Source organism: Urtica dioica, chromosome 1 (genome assembly GCF_054948205.1).
Source record: "Urtica dioica subsp. dioica isolate 48M chromosome 1, U.dioica_male_clone48M_v1_H2, whole genome shotgun sequence".
NCBI lineage: Eukaryota > Viridiplantae > Streptophyta > Magnoliopsida > Rosales > Urticaceae > Urtica > Urtica dioica.
The window spans coordinates 10,849,542-10,873,734 of NC_142756.1; the positions used below are offsets into that span (position 1 = coordinate 10,849,542).

The window sequence follows — 24,193 nt, forward strand, 5'->3', positions numbered from 1 at the left end:
ATGGCTGAGAACTTTCAAAATCTGCTCAAAATTCAGATTTTAAATTTGAAAACTTCCCTATTCGGTTTCAATATTTAATTCGAAATTTTAAAAAAAAAACTGCCTAATTAAAATAGCGTAAGGGCAAAAATGTAAAACTAATTCAATTAATAAGCTGCCACGTAAGCAAGATGGCTATTTACGAGAAATTAACGAAAGGGTGGCTAAAATTAAATTGCTACACATTCCGTGGCTTAAGCAGCCAATTATTTGTTTATTATTTTAGTCCACGTGTTTGTTATATCCAATTATAGTTTTTATTTATTTTACATAATTTTCAAATATTCCACGATCTTTATAGAATATAGGAAAGCAATAAAATCGGGTTCGGTCGATCTTGATCTTTTATTCACAGAAAAATTGAATCTGGAAGAATTGGTCAATTGGATAAGACAAAAAAAAAGTAAGCTAAAAGAGCGCAAAGTATAAATTTCAATGTTCAACATTAATCTGATTACTATATAGAGCGATGGAAATACTTGCGTCTTTATTAGCTAGAGAGAGAGAGAGAAAGAGTTTTGACGACATTTTTCTAAATAAAAATGACCTTTACGTCTTCCTTTGGTGAAATAAGGTATTTTTAAGCTAAAGTACGGATCATTAAGATATGGAGAGGCATCTTGGCAGTCAGAGAAGGCCATTAACGAGCTAGTAGACCCTTGGCAAAGGTAATCGACCCTTGGGCAAGTGTGTCAAGATGTACAACCTAACTAACTTATTGTATAGGCAAAAATAATCATTCATGTACAATAATCATTACAACAATTTTTTTTTTGGACGAAAATCTTATTTATATTTTCACAATAAAGTTATAGCTCAACTCATGCATAATTCTTCATAGTATGGCACACGCGTCTTTTCTTAATTTGTACTATTTTATTATTATTAGATATTTAGGCATTTCTTATCTGGACAAAATTCACATGTTAAAGAAATTAACGCATACAATTAATAACCACTTCTATGTAATTATTAGATATGTTTTCCATCTAAAAATAAAAATGAAAGACTTAACGATATTGGTTGGTTTGTTTTCATTTGATCATGTGACTTCAAATCCCCAACGTACTTGAAAGACTTGTGTTTTGAGTTGGTAACAATGCGATTAAATTTGAGTTATGACGGGACAATTTAATTAATAAAACAGCTTAATTTGAATGATCAAGTTGATTTAATTGACAATTTTATTGAGAACTCCTAGTTTTATAGTACTGTTTTCTTTTAATTGGTTTTTTTTTTTTTAATAGTTATTTTTAAGTTCTTAATCTAAATTTCTCAAAGATCTTGATAAGAATGCTCAAGCTTAACTGTTAGTACATGAATCATATAAAAGTTTTAGTGTATTGGCCCATAATTATAAAAAAAAAAAAAAAAAAAAAAAATTGTACATCTTTACACAATCAAAATTAAAATTGTTTTAGGTGAAGTTTTATAATACCCCTATTGTGTGATGGCTAGCAAAGTCTCTATACAAACTTACCTGATATCAAATGGAATATATAGAGAAATGAAATGGAAGGAGCAGTTTCATTTTTTCAAACTTAATTCGCCAAAATATAAATATATTATTAATTTGTAATATAGATACATATTCTTACATTTGTTATATGTTTCAGATTTATTTGTAACTTTTTTTTTATAGAAAAATTAGTCGAACTAATCCACTTGTTAATATTGCAATCTAGCCAACGTTTCGCCCAAGTTTCTATTCTAGCAAAAAATGATGATGTGACTTAATCATATATGAAGTTAAATACTATATTATCCTCTACAAGAATTTGGCTAACAAAATTTGTAGCAACGTTTGATCTGCCAAAATTTGCATTTAATACACGTGGTCTACTATTTCATTTAAAAAAAAAGATTTAATCGGCATCCTTCAAATATACAGACACGTTATTCGTTATTCATTTAGAATTTGACTTTCCTAATTTGTAACCACGTATAATAGAATAGATTATAATATCGTTATAATCAGGAAAGTGGTTTTGATTTCGATTACTTTCTATTAGAATATAAATTGTATATCCCATTATTTAGGGATTTTTTATTTTCGTTTTGTAAGTAACAGATTTGAATTAAATTATCTCACATATTTTCATGGATTCATTTTGTTACGGAATTCAAATTTTGAATTATTTAGTTCCGCATTTTCTCTAAATGTTTCTTATCAGAAATAAAAGCCTTTGCTTCTTATAAGAGTTTGTTTATCATGAAAAAAAAATATTCTTTGAACGCAGTCCTATTGGTAAGAATAGTTTATTTTAGTTTATTTTCGTAACGTATTTGAAATATATTGCAACGTATGTTACATTTGATTCACTCTGAATATTTTTGTGTCATAGATTCATTCGAAAGAGCATCATGAGTGGTTCTCAGTTTTCATTGTCTGAATCAAGTATGTATTCAATAAATTATCAATTGTTTGTTCATACTAGATTAATGGACCGCTCCTAATATTTGTTCGTGTTTTAACATTTGTAACGTTTGAGAGACAGAGGCTAAGTCAGTCGCCATCAATTGCTATGATTGACGACGAGGATTCCATGGAAGAGTAATTTTTTTTCTCTTTGGTCAGGTTGATGTGGACAACTTCCCGATGAACATTGATTTGAATGTGAATAATATGTTCGTGAATAAAAAGGTGATGGTCGATGCTTTTGGTGTACTAGCCGTATGGAATAATTTTGAGGTCCATTTGTCTAGATCTAGCAATTCGCGGTATAACTTGATTTGTAAGGTTTCAAATTGTCTTGGAAAATGAATGCATCGGTATGTCGTGAATCAAAGCTTTGGGTGATTCGTACTTTTATGAAACTCATAATTGTTATAGCCAAGTCACTTCGGCAACAAACGGACAATGTTCATCAAATTTGATTAGCAAAATGGTTAAGCAAGATTTTATGGGTGATCAAGCTGATTCCATTAAACCTAAGGGTGTTATAGATATTATGCGCACTCGATTTAAGGTTGAAATAAGCTATTTTAAGGCTTGAAAAGGTCGTGCTGATGCTTTAACAAAGATTCGCGGCTCTTTCAAACAATCATATTCGCACTTGCATATAAAGTTGCTGAGATGATAAAAAAAAAATCATGGTAATGATTTCGTAATCGTTTATTATTATTCGAATTTTTTTTTCTTTTGTATATCTTTATTAATATCTATTTATTTGTTTTGTCAGTAATTAATTTCGAAATGTTGACATATACTTATCTTTGGGTTCCATAATTCTGGTTATACTACAAATTCACCCATCTGCGATACATAGACTTAGTATTAGGTCTAGGTGCTTTTAGTAATGAAATATAATATTTAACATACCTTAGTTGATGATTTTGCACGTCTTTTCCTCGAAGATTTAAACTCGCTCCAACGTTTTCCTATTTTTTTACCACTTTCGAATCTTCGGTCACGACAAATTTTTTAGGGTAGGGAATCTATGCGGGGTAGTTAGGGAATCTATGTGGGGTAGCGAACGTGCGGAGAAGAATTTTTTAGGGTTTTTCTAGGTTAGATCGAGATGGTGGGGAGAGAAAGGGACGGTTCATGAGAGAGAAACAAAAGCTTTTGCCTTTATTGAATATATTTTTGTTATCATTAATGTTGCCACCTTTACACGCATGTGATTAGGTGAATTAATCAATTTATATTTTCTTTCCTATATTACAGGTTAAACATTCAAATTTGAATCTTGGCGTGATGACGTTGTTGACTTTTATATTCTTATTAGACGGACTCAAGTAAATTTTCTTTTTGAAATCAATTATTATTTCTTTCCTATATTATATGCATTAACGATTTTTCTTTTAAGTATTCAAATTTGAATCCAAGCGTGTAAATTTCCTCAAACATTGGCTATTGTTTTTTTTCAACTAATTTAAATAACACAAGGGTATATTAGGTATTCCATAGTCGTATATTTAAGTAAATGGCTAGATTGCAAAATTTACCAAACATGGGCTAGTTTGCAGTTTACAGTTTTATTTAGACACATTTATAAAAGATTTGAAAATATGAGGCATTTTATAATTGACGTCTTTTAAGTATGTGTAGCCCTACCTAAAATAGCTGCAATAAGCAAATATTGATTTTTGAAAATTACCTATGTAATACCATTTTCAAATCTTTTCCGTATAATACATCCCCTATCATTCTTATTCAGAAAATACCTCATTTCACATAAAGCTGTCAATTGGGTCGGGCCGGCCCAGCCCAAAAAAATGAGGCCCTTAGTAGGTCCGGGCCTTGGCCCAATAATAAAGGGGCCCGGGTCGGCCCAACCCATAGTAGAGAACCATCAGGACCAGCCGGGCCCAGGCACAAGCCCCTTTGGGTCACGGGCCGGGCTTGGTCCTGGGCCGGGTCTAGGCCTGGTCTTGGCCGGGTCTGGGCTTGGTCCTGGGCTTGATTCGAGCATGGTCTTGGGCCTTGTTTGGGGTTAATTTTTGGCATGTTTGAGCTGTTTTGGGCTTTTTTAACGGTCCTGTTTTGGGCTCTTTGTTTTTTTTAATTGTTTTGACTGCTTAAAGGCCTATTTTGAGATTGTGATTGATTATATGTGACAGCTTAAAGAAGCAGAAACTTCATCCTCTAATATTGTTAAGTACGTCGCAATCGAGTCTTCATCTCTGTTTTGTTATCGCCTTCTTGCATCCTCCCAATCCTTTGAAACACATTAGGTCTTCTAAAATATCTGGACTCATTGTTGATCTTCTGTCGTCGAGAACACGGTTACTTGCACTAAATGCTTGCTCTGACGCTACACTTGATACCGGAGTGACAAGAATGTCTTGGGCAATTAAAGACAGTGTTGGATAACGCCCTTGTTTGTTATTCCACCATTCTAGAATATCAAATTCGTCTGGATTCTCTGTGTAAAATTCAGTTTCCAAATATTTCACAAGCTTAGAAAATGATGTTTGAGAAGATGACGACGACGAATGATGTCTCGAATTATGAATCAAATTTTTGGCAATATCTTTTATTTAACCATCAGTACCAACTAATAATTGACATCTAGGAACTAATGAAGTTGCAATGACATATAAAAACGGCACTCCTTCTCAATAATTTGTAAATTTTTGTTCATAGGTAAAATAATTAGCTTAATAGATCGTATTGTCTATAAGTAGCAAAAGCGTTTGAAATATTAAATAATTCATGTAATGCAAGATGAGCAGTTGGATAGTATACACCTGATAATACTTATGTGCATTTGCAAAATACTTCAAAAAATCCATGTAAGTAATAAGCCGGATCCCACTCGTAGTTCTTGAGAAATTAAGATGTACAACAGTATCAAATAAATCTCTTGAGTTTATATAGAGAATGTTACATAGAAAATGAACGATTTAGAGAATTAAACACTAGGAGCTAGAATATTTAAAAAAGTACTTAATGTTAAGCAAGTACAAGTGTTATCGATAATATTATATGTATAATACATATATTTAGAGATTAAAAAAAAAAAATTGGGCCTCAAACGGGCTTGTGCCTGGGCCGTGCCTGGTTCGTGCTTGGGCTGTGCCGGTTCTGTGCCTGGGCCGTGCCGGTTCTGTGCTTTTCAAGGGCTTCGGACCGGGCTCGGATTTTGGGCTTAAAACGAAGGCCCAAACCAGGACCAATTTAAAAACCGGACCGGCCCGACCCTTCTTTAATCCGGTCTGGGCCGACCCAAAACCAATTAAAATAAGGGCCGGGCCGGGTGGCCCGTGGGTGGCCCGGTCCAATTGATAGCTTTAATTTCACATGTGTATTTCATATAATTCTCATACTTCAAGCCTTCGATTTTGCCTCTTATTTTGAAAACACTTTATTCCTTTACCTCATTCTTATTTTTTCGGCGATAATTTATGCAGGTATTAATTATAATCTCTAAGTCATTTTTGTCGGGATATTTACCTTGTGATTTCAAAATTTAGAATTGTGCGCCTTTCATTCGAAATAGTTACCTAAGTTCTTATTGATTTTGGAAAATTTTATGAATAAGATGGTGAATCCTTAAATATCTCAAATTTTCTATAGACAAAAATGTTTATTTTAATTTTCAGAGGATTATGCTGTTTTCCTAAATGAAACTAGAAGCAAGTAAGAAAAATTTAAATGAAATTGTATATAATAAAAAAAATTGAAACATTAAGGAAAATATTGTAAAATAAGATATTCTAAAAATAAAATTAAATATAAAAATAAGAATAAATTTTTTTTTTGAAATATATTTTTAAAATTAGCTAGCTCAAGTAATTTTCAATATTGAATTTTTTTAGGATAAATTTCATTTTTGCCCCTGAACTATTAGGCCCGTAACAATTTTATCTTACCTTTTCTTTAACCATGTGTTTTTGAGTTTTTTTTCATGAGTCATTCTTCTGTCAAATATGTAACGGAAATTAAGGTAAAATCATACTTTCATTTTTTTTGTTGTTGTTGTTGTTCTTTTATATATTTTATGAATATCCCAAAAACTAAAACTAAGGGGTACCTAAATATTAAAAATAAAATCTCTAAATTAACAATTTCTTCCTCGTTGTTCTTGTTGAAATTCTTGGCCATGCTTCCACAATTTGAGTTTTAATTTATTTTTAATACACAATTTGAGTTTTATACGAGCTAATTCAGAGAAAAAAAAATGTTGCTTTTGAACATAATTGTGGTATGTAAATAATAGTTGTTATGATCGTTTTTGAGAGAGAGAGAGAGAGATAGAGAGAGGGAGAGAGGAAAAATAGTATATTAATTTATAAAAAAATTTAATATAAGGGTAATATATAAGAAAATAAGTAATTATTATTAAAAACAAGAGTTTTATAAGCAACTAGGCCACCTAAAACGTTAGGTTTGGGATCTAGCCTATGTTTGTAGTTTTTTAGGGAAATAGCCAAACGTAATAGGTGGCAAATTATGTTTTACTTTTTTGTCCTCAGTTTTTTAATTAGCATATTTTTTTTCTTCCTTTTTTTGTGCGTTAATTGTTAGGCAGTTATTTTGCTTTTGAATTAGTATCCACGTTCAATATCTCTCTCTCTCTCTCACTCTCTCTCTCTCCAGCCACTCCACAAAATAACTCTGGGCGTTCTCTCTCTCTCTCTCTCTCTCTCTCTCTCTCTCTCTCTCTCTCTATCTCTCTATTTTCAACCCGAGCGTGGCTGCGCCCGGCGAGATCGGCACCGGGTGGCGTCGGCCTAGGAGCGCCGGGGAGAGCCGAGTCGACCGGCGTGGAGGCGTGCTCGGCGAGGCGGGCCCGGGCGAAGGTGCGCCGGCCCTCGTCGGCGCTGTCTGCGCCGGAAGCATCGCCAGAGGAGACCCAGGCGGCTCTGGGGGCGCGCGCGGCCTGGGTGGAGTCGCGCAGGTCGGGCCGGGCGCTGGGATGGGGGCGCGCGTGGCCTGGGTGGAGTCGCGCAGGTCGAGCCGGGTGCTGAGATGGTCGTGTCGGCCCTGGGCGGCGACGCCGAGACTGTTTGGCAGGCGAGCGGCGGCGATGGAGGCCCGGGCAGCCTGGGCCCGGCCTTCCCCGAGGGGAGGCGCACCTTACAATTAAGCTTCTGTAGTATATTATTTACAATTATTTCCATTTATTTCGAAACCAGATCTGGGTTTTTTTTAACCCAGATCTGATCTGGTTTTTAAAAAAATAGTACAGACTGTGTTGTTACAGATGATTTATTTACAATTATTTCCATTTATTTCCATTCAAGAATGAGATAATTTCCAGTAATTTACGTTTATTATCTGTGTTGACAGGTTCTCAATAGTAACGCTAATCTTGGTGAGCCGTTCTAGATTAGCGTGCCACGTATAACTATTTTGAAATTTTCTGTTATTTTATATTATTATTGCCTATTATTTAATATAAATATATTCATTATTTCCATTTGATTAAGTAAAAGGGCAAATTAGTCTATTAATTATTGACACCTAAGCACGTTGGCTATTTCCCTAAAAGTTATGAAACACAGGCTAAAAACAAAATCTATAGTTTCAAAGTGGCTATTTTGCTACAATGCCCTAAAAACAATATATTTAGGGATATATTGGTAAACTCAATTTCAAATTCGTTTATGGGTTGAAATGTGTCTATTTCTGTTAAAAAAGTTGACTAAAGGGTAAATTTTAAAAAACTTAACAAATTCGAGGTAAATGATTGTAAAAAAAAAAAAGGTGAGATAAATATTGTTACCCTATAGTTCAATAGGTTTATCTTCTTCTTCTTTTTTTTTTTTTTTTTTTTTTTTTTTCTTTTTTTTTTTTTAATTCAAAGCCCATATTGGTTTAGTTGGGCCAAAGTTATCACTTTTCCCTTCCCTTTCCATTTAGCCGATTTTTTTTTTCTTTCTTAAGTTACTAGGAACATGTTGTGTGTTATAGTTTTTTTTTTTTTTTTTTTTTTTTTTTTTTTTTTTTATTATAGAAAATACGGGTAAATGTTGTGTTATATATATATATATTTGTGTATTTATATGCGTTTATTATGTTATAACTTATATACTTCTGATGTTTACCTAATCACGAAAAGGAAAATTATCATACAAAAAATAAATATAACATAGAGAGAGTTAGAATATAGTTTTTTTTTACCCTTACATTAAAATTTCATAATTATTTAATAACTAAGAAAATAGATCAAACTAAAATAAGACATGAGAGAATTAAGCGATGAACTATTTTAATTTAGTGAAATAATCAAAATGTACAGTAATTTGGTTTCAAAATTTTTTTTTTACCCCAAAATTAATTGTTTTAAAAGTGATAAATTACTTAGATTGTTTATAATAATCATTAAAATTTTTAATTTTAATCGTAAATTTTTTTTTTGAAAATATAAATTTAGCTATTTTTCTGAAAAGTTGAAACTTTAACTATTTTACTAATTAATAAGTTCTATTTTTGTACAATTTTTTCTTACATAAAATAAATAGTCTAACTTTCATTCTTTTACGAATATACTTTTGAGTTTTGTGGAGCACACTACTAGCTCATTAGACATCTGGCCTTAGTTAAACACGACACGTGCATGTCCGCAGTATTGGGCCAAAGACGGGTTCGAAAGCTATTACCCAGGCCCAACCTACGTCTCTTATTTTACCGCCAAGAGATGAGTCTGTATGATATTTCATTTCAAGAATCAAATAAAAGTGTGAAAAAATTCGATAGTAGTGTCGAAGCGTCGAAAAACGTTGAATGCTTGCCAATATTTCAAAGAGACTTTGATCCTCTGTTTTTTTTACACATTCTTTTGTAATAATCTTGACTGTGATTGCTCATATGCACGCACTTATTAATTAATATAGCTTATGTGAAACTCCAAATAATCTCCATTCATGGGTTGGTACGTGCTGTGTGTGACAACCGTCTTTTGTAATATTTTTTTTTAGTTTTAAAAATAGAAGGCTGTCCTAATTGGAAAATTGGCAAGCTGGGAATATTAGCGTTCTTTGGATTGTTCTGTGGGTCCAAAACCACCGACATAAAAGTCATTGAAGCTTGACTCAAGAAAATTTAGAGAAATAGCATTGGCACATGCACATAATTCGCCATGATCCTGAACTCTAAATTTAACACCTAAAATGTAGAGCAAATGTTGACAAAGTCTAAAGTGAGTTAAGTACACGTTAAGGAAAGTTGTGATATAATAAGTTGACTTTAATCTAATGATCACATGCAATTTGTAATTGACTTGAGATATATAATACTTTAAAGCATTGAAACGGTTAGTGGGCAGGTTGGTAAGCCACCGAATTAAGACGTACTTGCGTCTATTTCACTTGTTTAACTTCACTCCATAACTTTTTTTTTTTTTTTTTTCATTATTGTCAAGCATGGACCATATACAAATTTGGAATATAAATGAAGAGAAATTGAAATATTAACTTCTCTTTAATGTATTTTTTATTTTCTGAGAACAAAAATTCAATCGGATCGTTACAATGCTGTTTTGCCTCTCAAGATTTGTGGAAACAAAGAATTTAGATCCCAAAAAAAAAAAAAAGACCATATAGATTTACAGAGCTAGTTACAATGCCCAAGAGAGATTGTATAAATTCTAACTCCTTATATACATATGTGAATTAGAGTGTAATAATCAAGAACAATTCTCCTAAATAGATACTCAACCAATAGTGGTCACTTTTTTTTACCTCATATTGCAAAGGTGCTCTTTGCTAGAATAGACTTTGTGGTTGTGGGGTCCTTGTGAAATGGATAAGTTTGAAATCTCTCCCATGTCCCATCATCAACCTGTATTCATCAGCAAAAATAGAAATGAATATATATAATAAATAAAATGTGGTCATTTCCGAGCCGTGTGATTATGACATTTGTAGCATCAGGGGACTTGAATCAGACAGGGACAATAAATTATCCACGAAAATAATAAAAAGCCTAAAATATGAGACCGGATTATGACAAGTTCATTGTTCAAAATACACAAAGAATTGTCTGATTGCTATGGTGAAGCCGTAAGGATAATTGGCTTGGTTTTGTCTCCATAGATGATGTCAAAAACCAAAGATTAAACCACTTATGGCAAGAGAGAGAAGAGAGAGAGAGAGAGAATCAATCAAAGATAAAGATAAGGCAAGAAAAACTCTTGGAGATCCCTTATTCCTAGCCAATTGGTACATCGTGTGATATGCCTTTATATAAATAAATAAAATTAAAAAAAAACCTACCCAAATCACATTTATCAATTGTAAAAGCTTATTTATAAGCTATTAATCCTAAAAAAGGGGTGTTAAAATGACTTTACCCATATTCTTGCCACTCAAACCCCCATCAATTGTAGCTCCACCATTTGAAGGTCCATTGCTCATACCTTGCTGTGCCATTAATTGACCTTGATGTTGCTGTTGGTGTTGCATCGCCTGAGGATGATTAAATCTGAGCATATTCATTGGCTGTCCAAAAAAAAAAAAAAATCAATAACTCCAAAATCATAAAAGGCCATAAAAAAATGACTTTTTAGATATGTACTCATATAAAAATCCAAATTTTGCTATGTAATCAACATTTGATAACTTTTAAGCAAATAGACACGGATTATTATCAACAAAACCGAAAAGACATTAAAAATTATATAAATATTCGTCAATAATTATGACTCAAAAGACATAAATAGAAAATTAAAAACGTCTAAATGACACATCATCATGATAACTATTTACTTAAAATTTACAAAAAAAATTAACTATTTAACAAATCTACAAATTTTGGTGACTTAATTACTCAATTAATTGAAATAAATAAAAATGCCTAACCTGTGAAGCGGTTTGCATGGGATGGAACCCCATGAAACGAGCGTATTGGTCGGGGAAAGAGGCGGTTTGCATCGGGTAGTTGAGGGGGTTAAAAGCTTGGGCTTGGGCTTGGCACATGATTTGGTGGAGTTGGTCCGTTGATTGGGCCACAGTGATGGGCGGGGGCGGGGGCCGAGGCGGAAAGTGCATTGCCATGCCCATCCGCGACATGTAGTGCTGCATCCCCGGAAACATCATCGGTGTCATCCCGCTCCCCATCCACATTACCTATCCACTCATTCCACTCTTAATACCTTTTTCTATTTTTAAACAAAAATAAAAAAAATAATAAAATAAACTCAACTTACTTGAAGCTGTAGCTGAAGTGACTTCAGGTACTCTATTGCCTCATCCAACATTGATGCTTTGTCTGTCTACAAAAGAAAGAAAGAAAGAAAGGAAACACTAATTACTAGTGTGGAGAATAAGTATTTTTTTTTTGTTTAAAGTGTAGATAACAAGTTTATTAGGAGATGAAACCTTGTTGCTGTGAGGTATGAGCTCCTGCAAAGCCTTCATCTTCTCCTTAATCCGGTCTCTCCTTCTCTACACCATCCCCAATAAATAAATTTCAAAATTTAAAGTGCACCAATGTAAAAAAAAAAAAAGTAAGAAATTTCATGGACTTTATCAATATACCCTTTCGGACATATTATGAACTTCGGCAGCGCGGCTCTTCCGCGAATTCCCGGTCCTCTGCGAGGACTTGTTCCCAGCCGCGGAATCGAGCTCCATAGCCTGACAGACACCAAAAAAAAAAAAAACGCATTGCTTTGAATCAACACCAAAACAAAATACCAATTTTTTTTTTTTTTTTTTTTTCAATCACCTCACTTTGGCACTCCAATTCCTCAGCTTCTCTGTTCTTCCTTTTGTTGTTGTTATTGGTATTGCCGCTAGTGGTGGTGGTGGTTGTGCAGGGCTTGCAAGCCCTTCCGAAGCTGCTTCCGGATCCGCCGGAGGAGCTTGTGGCCGTCGGCTCCGGCGCAGCTCTCGGAGGCAGGGCCGGCGGTCCCGGCCGGGCGGCGATCTGGTTGCTCCCGCAGTGGCTCAGCCCCACCTCCGGCGGCGGCGGCGGCGGAGGCCTCGCCGGATCGCAGGACGGGAGCTCGGAGAAGAAGTTGGAGCAGAACTCCTTCTCGAAGGAGTCCTCGATCGGGTAGTGAATCCACGAGGCCGTCTCTTCTTCTTGAGCTCTCGGAGGAGCTTCGGCGATGGGGATATTATTCAGACCTTGCTTTCTGTGCGTTTGGCTGTGAAGAACCACTTGTCCGTTCCTCCACAACAGCTCAACCAGATCATGGTCCGCCCTGTGATTTCGTCCGAATCGATATCAATGGTGATCTATATTTATTTATTAATTTTTAATGGAATAAATTTTTGGGAATTGTGAGTGACACAGACCCTGATGAGGGGTTCTTTTGGCCTGCTACGGGAAGATCAGCCTCGAAATTCCAATCGGACATGTAATTGTTCATTGCTCGGCTGGGAAATGATAAGAAGCAAAAAGAAGGATTAGTTTATTATTATTATTATTATTATTATTATTATTAAATCACTAGATAAAGCGTGTTCCTTTGATCGTATCTTTGAGGGTTTGTCTTAATCATAAGCTTAAGGTTTTAATTAAATAAAAGAGGTTAAGTCAGAAACATAAAATGATTAGTTTAGTCAAACATGCTAATTTACTATTATTGGAAAGAGAAGCAGACCATTATTATAAGTCTGCTTCTTTACCGATTACGGAACTAGGTTCAGTCACAAAACCAAAAATAAATAAAAAAAAATTAGCCCGTAAGAATTAGGTCTATTTAAAGTTTGATTCTTTTTCTTAAATAATTAGGTAAACAAGCAGTCATCTTTTTGTGGCATCGGATAATTTATTAAAAAAAAATGCTGAACTCGAAAAGGAACAGAAAATTCCAACTTGTTGTATGTTTAACGAAAATCAAAAGGAAAAGAGAGCAAGAGAAAATGACAAACAATCAAACAAAAAGCTTTGATCTTTGAGTTTGAACTTTGAAGTGAAGTGAAACCCATTTAAGAGAGAAGATCAGAGAAGAAGTAGAATTCGAAAAGTGCAAAGTACATAAAGGGCAAAGATAAAAACATACCTGAGTAAAAGAAGCTAATATCTGCGACTACTTTTTTTGTTGAACAACAAACTAACTGGGTTGTTCTTGCTCGGCAAATGATAAATTTATTTCTTTTCTCTTCTTATACATATAAATATAAAAATAAAAACAATCTATCCCGCTCTTTGTTCTTGTGGTATGTGCGACTTAAAGGACTTTCAATCGAGCGAGTGAGAGAGAGAAAGAGAAACTGAGAATTGGGCAAGAGAGATACCAGAAGTCTTTTCTCTTAAACACGCACACACACAATTTACGACAGACAGTGAAGTCACACACACACACACGAAGGTCTTTCTCTCTCTCTCTCTCTTTGGAGAGCAAAGATTCGCTGCTTAACAAAACTACTGTACGCTTCGGTTCTCGTGGTCATTTCGGGTACGGACTCCACGTGTCAGTCCCACAGGAGATTCATAATTGTAAACAGCATTTTAACTATTTCTCACTGGATTTTAAACCGATTGTCTTTATCCAAAAACTTCTTGATGTAGTTTCTATCGCATCAAATCACGTAGTATTTCATCTCCACTCAATACTTTATTTTAAGTTTTTAACACAAAAAATCATATTTTTCATAACTTTATTATTTCTATAATTTAAACATCTTTATATTTATTATACTATAACTCATATTTATTTATATTGTATACTTTGCATCCAATAATTTTATATTTTAAAAAAATAAAATAAATACCACATTAAGTTATTTGATTCAAAATTTTAAAAAGTAATATCATATAGAAATACTGTTTTTTTTTATCTATATTAGTACCATGTTATTAATTTTTTAGTTTGCAATTAAATAATTTTTTTTATCACATATCGAGATTAATTATTTATATCAAATTAGAATAAACTAAAATATCTTTATATGTAATTTTGTGATAAATTAATATAATTACACACAAAATATAAAATTATAATAAGTATTGTGGTTGATTTGTACTTAATTGAAATAATTTTACGTTAATAAAATTTCACTCCAAAATGGAGTAAAATAAATAATGAAACTATATTTATGAAGTTTTAATATTCCCCTCACTCTATAATAGAATGAGAAATGAAGTTGGATTGGAATAAATTCAACTTTATTTTGTGAAATTCCATTTTATTATAGAGTGGGTTGGATATACTCTTATACTACATTATTATTAAGGTGTCATATAGATGTCACAATTTTCGCATATATATATATAAATATAAATAAAGGATTTTAGTCTGATGATGATAAGAACATACGAGTTTGAGTTGATGTTGATAAGGTGTATCATTGCACATGTTTGGTAAAAAAGATTGTATTTGACCAAACGTTTCTTTTATAAAGAGCATTTGTTATTTAGAATTAGTTATACAACTAGACAAGTCACTTTATCTGTTTATCTATTTCACTTTATCTGTTTATCTATCTCTTCACTAACTTTATCATGAGTGAAAATTTATTAGTATTTATATAAACTTGAATTATAATTATGCATAAAAAGTCATCAAATAAATACCAGAAACAAAATGAAAAAATTTAACTACTACAACAATCAAATAAAAAAAATCCGGAGTTGTTATTTATTGCTGAAAATGAACATTTTTCTTTGATGGAAAATAATTACAATTTCACATTATTATTATTATTATTATTATTATTATTATTATTATTATTATTGAGAGGAGAGCCTCCCTCAGAAACACTATGAACACACTATGAACAGTATATCGTGACTTTAAAAAAAAAAAAAAAAAAATTGGACCATAAACACAAGTAGTGTTCGTACCGATTTTTTATTAGAAAGATAAAAAAAAGTTTTTTATTTTAAATATATTTTTTTCAAACCTAAATATTTTTTGATATAGTTTTGTATTTTTTTTTCAATTTAAAATATATTAATTATCATATATTGCTTGTGTCTAATAAGTAATAACTATATAATTTTGACCTTTTGGGTACGGAGATAGCTGGCTTTTTTTCATAATAAATAAATATAGAAAACTCTGTAGAAAATCTAGAAGATGAATCCAAGAGTGGGTGGGATCCGAAAGTGTGTGAGAATTGTGCCACGGTTGCAAGAACAAAGCCCACCACTGTCAGAACTCAGAAGTCAGAACCAAAGCCTTTGACAGCTAATTTCTAATCTACGATGTGTGAATAAAAAAACAATATAAAATAATAAAAAAAATGTTATCTCATACTCAGCAATGACTCAATGAGCAATTCACGAAAATTCAAATTATTATTTTTTTAATCGAAGATTTTGTTGTTGCGTTTGTTTTTGGGAAATGTTTCAATGAAATTGTATCCACTCCAAATTTTCACTCAACAAACCACGTTATAATTGTTTTGAAGAAAGAAAGTGGGCATAATTGTTCAATTATGTGAATTGAGAATTGGTATATATGATTCCTTTAAAAGAAAGAAAGAGACCGGTGCATGGTACTATCTATTATGGTCCATGACAATTGACATGCATTGATATCGCTTTAGTATCATTAAGACTAGGTCGCATAGATATGAATGACCAATATATTTAGTCTTTTTTTTGGGTCGAACAATGGTTTGGGGTTCGATTCGAATAATGTGAAGTTTAGAGTGATCAAAAATATTGAAAGCCAAGTAAATGAAAACCATTTAATAAAGGACCACGTTTGGACCATTTAATCTTCCTAAAAGAAAAGGGAATCATATCTCAACTTGAAAGAGCTCTGTTCATATTAGTAGCAAATAGCAATAAATAATTGTGGATGCTTTATTGGTTGGGAAGAGGATAATAGGAAGATCCATCTAGTTCCCAATCAGTCAATCGAATTCTCTTCCATTAACACTTTTTTTTTTTTTTTCAAGATAACTAAATGTGACTTTCGTCGCTCTTGAAATCAACCTATTAATGGAATCAGAGGAACCGCATTAAGAAATAAACAAACTGATCTAATAAATAAAAAATCAAACTCATCTAAAAAAAAAAAAAAACTCCTTCGTGGTTTAAATTCGAACATGAATTACAAGATAATTTAAGCAATTACATGGGTCGTAAAATAAATATTAAAAATTAAAATGGTTACGGTACTTAAGCACAATGATAAGAAGGATAATATCAACTCAATTGAGAAAGAGAAAAGTTAATGTATCGAGGAGCATAGCATGAACATGTCATATGGGTTGATCTTAGTTTCATAAGGATATTGTGGTGTATCGCAAGGGACGGCCTTTATTTTGGTGGAGTTAGTTTTCTTGTAACAACCAACCGCCACGTCATGTTGTTCGTACTTTAGTTATTGGGGTCGGACCAAACAATGACCTAGGACACACTAAGGTCAAAATGGGGTAGCACCATGCAAAGGCAAGTGGACGTTGGGCTAAAAAATGATTGAAGGAAGGTAGAAAGAAGCCGATCCAATCCCTTGCAAAGTGAGGATGTTTGTCGATGGTGTAAGCCAATGAATGACAACGCAATTCTTTGTTCGTGTGAGACAAAGGGTTGCGAGGATGCCAAGCAAAGTTGGGGTCTAAATTGGGTCGGACATCATCCTCCTAGAAAAGGTTGAATCGGAGCGACAAAAGCCTTGACTGAAGCAATGTATGTATACGATTTTTAAAGCAATGGAGTGAAAACGTTAGCTTGTAATCCTTGGTTCATAATCACCAAGGTGAGCAGTTGTTGAGGTGAACATGTGATTGTCAAGCTTGCTAATTAATTAAGGTGATTTGAGCCTTTCAGTTGTCCTCAATTCCTTAAGGCCTTAGCGAGATGGTGTCACGAGGGTTGAGAACTTCCCATCTCGTGGTTGTGGAAGGAAGGTCCCGTGAATGGGCCTTGATCTCATTCATCTTTGGGCAAGTATACATATAAAGACTTAAATCAAGAGTCATCTTCTTTTTTTAGCCCATATGTTATTTTTAAATCAATAGTTAGAACCCATTTGGCTTAATCTAGGGTTGGGCTCTATGACCGCACATGATCTGAACGAGGGTTATATCCTCTAGCTTGTAATCATTGCCTAGTCGAGGATTTTGACCCATCGTCACTTGAAAAAAAACTCTATATATATGGTTTAGGCTTTCATCTCGTTTTTATAGGTAGAGAAAATAAGTTTGTTTTAGTTTTAGAGAGAGAGAGAGAGTGATATGAGAGATTAGCAAAGTTTCACTAAGTTGAGAGAACTGACATTTTCCTAAAGAAAATGAGAGTCACTGGAGTTGGAGGAGGCGGAAGAACGAGCAATATCGGAGAGAGAGAGATTTTGTGGGAAAAAAAATTAAAATCGAATTAGCAAGAAGAAGAAGAAAACAAAATTTATAAATCGGGGTCTGATCTAGGTTTTAGAAGCGATGGCTTCTAAAACCCAGGTCAAATTAAAAAGGGGCACAACACATCTCTTGAATTTTTGTCAAAAATTAGATGTACGAACTATAAAAGTTAGAAGCGACAATTATCGCTTATAATCTCAAATTTCAATATTCAAAGACTGCGTTTTTAATATTTTGGTGACTAGTTTAAAAGTTACATGTCGCTTCTAAAAGCGAATTGTCGCTTCTAATTAGAAGCGACATATCGCTTCTAAATACAATTTTTGTAGTAATGTACTGGGTAAAATGGACATTGAACACGTAATGGACCGAGTAAAGACCAAACATAGGCGACCTTTGATCACGTTGGATCATACGCGGGGCACAGACAAGCAGCAACCGAGGTGCGGACTGATGTTGGATATGGCATGTGTGAGTGCCGAATGAGAGTGAGACACAAGGTTTGGTTGAGGATTGGATGAGCGCCAAATGAAGTGTGGATGAGGCAGGTGTGAAATCCCAAATTTTCAAGCTTAATTAAAAAGCTAAAATATTGGTGTTCGAGTGACGTTAGTATATTTTTTTTTAATAAAGTAGTAGTGAATTATTTAGTTATGTGGTAGTTTTGACGTTGTAGTTTTTATGTGTGTTTTGGTGTGTTTTTGAATTTTAATACTCTTTAAAATACAAATTATGGATACAATATATATAAGTTATATATTATAAATAAGTTATGTATGTATATACATACTTTACACACACATATATATATATATATATTAAAATTACTTATATATATATATACTCAGTCTATTAAAGTTTTACGTTATATATATACTTATATATATATGATCACTTTATTTTTTATATAAAGTAATACGTTATTATACTTTTATATATATATATATATATATATATATATATATATATATATATATATATATATATAAAAGTTACTTATTGTTGACCTGTAAAATTAGTATAACAATATCTCACGAAAATACACCGACTCCGAGTGCAAGGACTCCGAGTACAGAGATGATTTAGGTAAGACTTTCTCTTTATACAGACGAATATAATACAAGAGAGCAATGTTTTCTAGAGGTTCTAAGTATCAATCAATCTGTAATCTCCCCCTAAAGTCCTCTGCGAGCTCCTATTTATACTTATCTGGTGTAGCTTCGTGGTTGTGGGTTTTGACGGTTATTATGGGGAACGTGGGGTGATCAATCCCACGTTCTAGACGGTTTTTTGGGTAACTGTCGATTCCCTCTCGCTGAGGTGGATGGTTACACGATTTCTGAACCGTCAAGGTGCGCGTTTAAGCATTTGAAAAATGTTTTCTTTTGGTTTGACTAGTCTTTGGCCCACGATCTTCTCTTCTCTCCGAAGTTCTGATCGGTAGGTTTCGTTCTTAACTTATGAACGGGTCGTTCCTTTTCAGTGTTTAACTCTTAGGTCTATTTTACCTGAGTTCGGTGCTGGGTTTTGCATTCTGCTCGGGGTTCCGACTACCCTACTCGGAGTCTGACTATTTTATCCCGTAACAGCAGCCCTCCAGTTTCTTAGTATTTTCAGCAAAAATGGTAAGAAACTATTTCGGTTTAACAGATTACCGCATTCATCTTTGCTTGTTCGTCTCGGAATGATCCGAGTAACGTTCTACATTTTTATCTTTTTGTAGGGTATCGCACGACGTCGTTTACCTTTGGTGATATTGAATCATCACGTCGTTTCGCTTTTGACGGTTGGATCTGCTTGGCTTCTTGGACAAGCTTAATCCAAGCCGTTCGCGTGGTCTTTATATAAGGCTTCTCCTAAGTTTTTGGATTCATTCCACGTTTTCTTCTAAATTTTACTCTCAGAGCGTTCTCGGCTTGATCTGCCTATTCAGACTGTGCTCTCGGCTCTCTCGTTTTTTGCTCGGATCTTTCGATCTTCAAACTCGCGGGTAAGGCTTCTTCATCATTAATCTGATACATCTCTTTGTTTTGAGATCGTTATTCGGTGATCTGTGTTTTCCTTTACTTCTCGTATTCGGACCCTTCGGACTTTAGGGATCATAGTTTTTGACTTCCTTAGGGACATGGGAGGACTTGCGCGTCCTGACCTGAGTTTTGACCCTCGTGTCGTTCGACGATCGGAGCCTGATCCCGATAGTGTTATCTTGTCGGATGGGTCCACGTTTCCTTTCCTCAGGAGTCGCGTTTGGTATCATGTCCCAGAGATCGGATGGGACCGCCCCGTAATGGCTTTTGATGAATCATGCGTGTATCCCAGTCCTGAGTCCGAGGGGGTTGATAACGAGGAAAAGGTTTTTGATTCGTCTTCCCTGTCGTGTAGGGAGACCATGGTTCTGGAGATATCGTCTTCGTCTGCTTCTTGGAGGGGAAGCGAGTCGGAGTCCCGAGAGACGATGAGTCCTTCCTTTTCGCGCGAGTATTCCCACGATGCTCCAGGCCCGAGCGGGAGGACTTTCGGGGTTGATCTCCCGGAGGAAGAGGATGAGGCCTTGGTTTTTGAACGGAAAGAGGGCCAGTTTTCGGCCAAGGTTTGGACTTCTCGGGTTACCGAAAAATATATACAAGAACTGAGGGAGGAATTTGAGATAGCAGAAGGAATTATCATCTCGGCGCCTTTAGAAAATGAGAGGGCCGATCAGCCTCCTGCCGGGAAGATAGCGTTCAACAAGGCTATCTTGAATGTGATCGGAGGATTACCGATGCATCCTCTTATTTCTCAGTTCGTTTCTGACCTGGGTTGTTCTCCTACTCAGCTCGTCCCCAATGTGTATAAGATTTTTGTTGGTATGGCTGTACTATGGGCGAAAGTTTACGATCGGCCCGTCACTTTACAAGATTTTTCGCAATATTATTCGTTTAAGTCGGCTCCCGGCCAACATGGTTATTATTATGCTCGGGCCCATGATGACCAATCTAGGGTGGTTACTCGTCTTCCTTCCAGCCAGAAAAATTGGAAGGATTACTTCTTTTGGGTTGAAGGGAACGCCTCTTACGAAAGGTGCTCCATAAGAGCTTCGTTCTCGGAACTGGGTGTGACTCTGGTTCAACATTCTTATTTGATAAACTGGACCAGATTCGTTGTTCTGGTTTCCTCATATATTTTATGTTTGGTTCCAGGGTCCCTTCCACAGTATCCCGAGGACGAGCGACCACTCCACTCGGAGATCTTTGACATTTCGGAGGCTGATCGGTCGACGTTTGTGTTGTCGGACCCAGACTTACTCGATCAATACTATTATTATTCCTACTCGAGTGAGCATTCTATTCGTCTTTTATCAAATCGCATATGTTCCAATCTTTTCTCGTTCTTACTTTTTGTTTCTTAACAGAGATTGCACAGATGGCGAAGAAGAGACCCGCTCCTGAACAGGTTCCTCCTAACCCGAAACGTACTAAGGCTTCCAAGACTTCGGCTGCTAGTAAGCGGGCGACTGCGTCTGCTTCAAAGGCTTCGGAACTTCCGAGTTCTTCTCCGGTGAAAAGCCTGATCGAAACTTCTTCTGCATCCGACCACCTGACTCCGATCGTTACCTTCCTTCGCGAGCATCTTCCTGCCGAGAAGGTCCAAGCGGTTCTCGGGTCTGAGCCTTTAGAGAGGCTTAACCAGGTCACCGACTCCGCGGTTTCGGTACGTTTTTACTCACCTAGTCGGTATCTCTTTTCTTTCCTTGACAAATTTTGTAACTGACCTTTTGATTACCACAGGTTTTCGTTGGTGTGGTCGGCCTTGTCGGATTACTAGGCTCCAAGCTCACATCTTTGAGACAACGGAACGATCGTTTTCTCAAGGAGAGGGATGCGGCCAGGGACGAAACGGTGAAGACCCGATCGGAGCTCACGGAGCTCACGCAAAAATTCCAAGCAGATCTTGAGGCTGCTCGTTTAGCAGCGGTGGAAGAGTACAAGGCTTCCGAGGATTATCGCAACATGCGCGATGACCTTTTTGCCGCTGGGATAAACGAGGCCGTTCGGATCCTCGGCCCGAAGAATCCTACTCTGGATACTACGGATCTCGATGAGGATTCGGAATCAAGAGCTAGTGATGACGCGGATGGAGGCGACCAGGAGTAGAATTTTATTTTTCTTTTGCATTTTAATTTCTGTTAACCCTCTTGGGTTTTGAACAATTGATCCGTGGTCGGATATTTTATTATGTAATTTTTTGTTAACCCGCTCGGGTTTTGAACAATTGATCCTTGGTCGGATTTATAATCCATGTTAATTTATCTATGTTTCTGACTTTGGCGAAAAAGAGTAAAAAGTATTTCTGAATTTTGGCAAAATAAAGTATAACTAAGTATATTTCCTTTAAGTTTTCTAAACAACTGTTTGCTAATTATCATGCCGCCTAGTTTATTTAGCCGTAATTTATAAAAACCATGCGATTAAACACCGAGTAGAGAAACGAAAGATAAATAACTTCTGGAAATCACAAGTACGTGCGACCAAGCCGCTTTTTGAAATTACAAACACAATACATGCGACCAAGCCGCTTTTTGAATATCTACAAATTAAAAAACTTAAACGTAAAATCGGCGAAGGTGCTCGGCATTCCAAGGGTTTTTCTCCATATCACCGTTCAACTGTTGTAGTCGGTATGCCCCGCTTCCGAAGTCTTCTCGGATGATGTAGGGTCCCTCCCAGTTTGCGTTGAAGGCTCCTTCCTGGTGGATTTTGGTGTGGAGAAAAACTCTTCTGAGGACTTTGTCACCGACTTTGAAAAATCTTGGTCGGACTTTCCTGTTGAAATACCGAGTAACTTTTTGTTGGTTAGCGAGATTTCTTAATCTGGCTTTTTCCCTTTTTTCTTCTAGCAAGTCTAGGCTAATTTTTAAAATGTCGTTGTTTACCTCTGTCAAGTAGTTTTCTCTTCTCACTGTTGGTATCATGACGTCGGTCGGGATGGCCGCGTCGGAACCGTATGCGAGGGAGAAAGGCGTTTCGCCAGTTGCGGAGTGCTCGGTGGTTCTGTATGACCAGATGACTTCTTGGAGCATATCCACCCACTCTGACTTCTGGTCGCCTAACTTCGTTTTTAGGCCGTGTTTTATTGTTTTGTTGACGGCCTCCACCAATCCGTTGGACTGTGGTCTTACTGGAGTAGAAAAAACCTTGTTAATGCCATATTTTTCACAAAAACTTTTGAAGGAATCGCAGTCAAACTGAGTTCCGTGGTCAGATACAATTTTGACTGGTATTCCAAAACGAGTGATAATATTTTTCCATACAAATTTCTCAATTGCATGAGCTGTTATTTTATTTAAGGGCTCGGCTTCAACCCATTTTGAAAAATAGTCGATGGCTAGAATCGCGTACCTGCATCCACCTCGGCCTGTTGGCAAAGCTTTGATCAAATCTATTCCCCATTCTGCGAATGGGATCGGGCATGAGAGGGAGATGAGTGGATTAGGAGGAAGCCTCGGGATGTTAGAGAACTTCTGGCATTTGACGCATTTTTGTGTCATATACCGAGCGTCGGCTTTTAGCGTTGGCCAGTAGAGTCCTTGCCGGATGATTTTTTGCGCCAATGCTTCGCATCCGATGTGACTTCCGCATATCCCTTCATTGATTTCTTTGAGAGTGTACTCAGCTTCGTCTTCGTCTAAACATTTGAGGAGAGCCTGAGAAAATCCTCTTTTGTAGAGATTTTGACCTTCTAGGAAATAGCGAGCAACTCTGAATTTCAAGTTCCTAGCCTCATTTTTATCTTTGGGCAGAGTTCCGTGCTGCAAGTACTCCCTGATCGGAGTTTTCCATGACTTTCGTTGGTCGACCTGAAGCACATGGGGAGCTTGCTCAATGCTAGGTTGCCCAATCTTGATGACTGGGATTGACTCCGAGTCGGATCCTTGGGTGGCAAGCTTCGCTAATGCATCGGCCTCTTCGTTCATGGCTCTGGGAACTTGGGTGATTTCGCAAAGTTCGAATTTGCTTGCCAGATTTCTGGCTTTCTCGGCATATAGCGACATCTTTTCGCCTTTTGCCTGAAATTCAAGTTTCATTTGATTAACAATTAACTGAGAATCCGAATATACTTTGAGCTTTTTGATTTCTAAATCTTTTGCTATTTGTAGCCCGTGTATCATAGCTTCGTACTCAGCTTCATTGTTTGAAGCATTGAAATCGAATTTTAAAGCGAATTTTACCTTGTCTCCTTCTGGGCTGGATAGCGCAATCCCGACCCCGGACCCCTTTTCGTTGGCCGCTCCGTCCACGTACATGTCCCAAATTGGGAAATCAACTGGTCTGTATGTGAATTCTGCAATGAAGTCAGCTACTACATGTCCTTTGATTGCTGGTCGGGGGCTGAAGCGTATATCATATTGCGTCAGCTCGATCGACCATTTCATTAGCCTTCCAGACACATCAGGTTTTTGCAGCACCTGGCGTAGCGGGAAATTGGTAAGGACTGTAATCGGATGTGAGGAAATAGT

General features: G+C 35.8%; 2 protein-coding genes across 2 annotated transcripts; both read right to left on the bottom strand.

Moving 5' to 3' along the window:
• Positions 1-9,894: 9,894 nt before the first annotated feature.
• Positions 9,895-13,765, bottom strand: PIF4 (phytochrome interacting factor 4). The gene is made up of 9 exons (XM_089611709.1): positions 13,446-13,765; positions 12,736-12,816; positions 12,161-12,641; positions 11,971-12,069; positions 11,812-11,877; positions 11,640-11,705; positions 11,293-11,559; positions 10,785-10,932; positions 9,895-10,273 (listed from the first exon to the last, which is right to left on the bottom strand). Exons 2-9 carry the CDS (start codon positions 12,807-12,809, stop codon positions 10,269-10,271), a joined length of 1,206 nt encoding a protein of 401 aa, XP_089467835.1. The 5' UTR covers positions 12,810-12,816; positions 13,446-13,765; the 3' UTR covers positions 9,895-10,268.
• Positions 13,766-21,986: 8,221 nt separating this feature from the next.
• LOC149407173 (uncharacterized) lies at positions 21,987-23,650 on the bottom strand. Its single transcript, XM_089619024.1, has 2 exons — positions 23,086-23,650; positions 21,987-21,994 (listed from the first exon to the last, which is right to left on the bottom strand). Exons 1-2 carry the CDS (start codon positions 23,648-23,650, stop codon positions 21,987-21,989), a joined length of 573 nt encoding a protein of 190 aa, XP_089475150.1.
• Between the last annotated feature and the right edge of the window lie 543 nt (positions 23,651-24,193).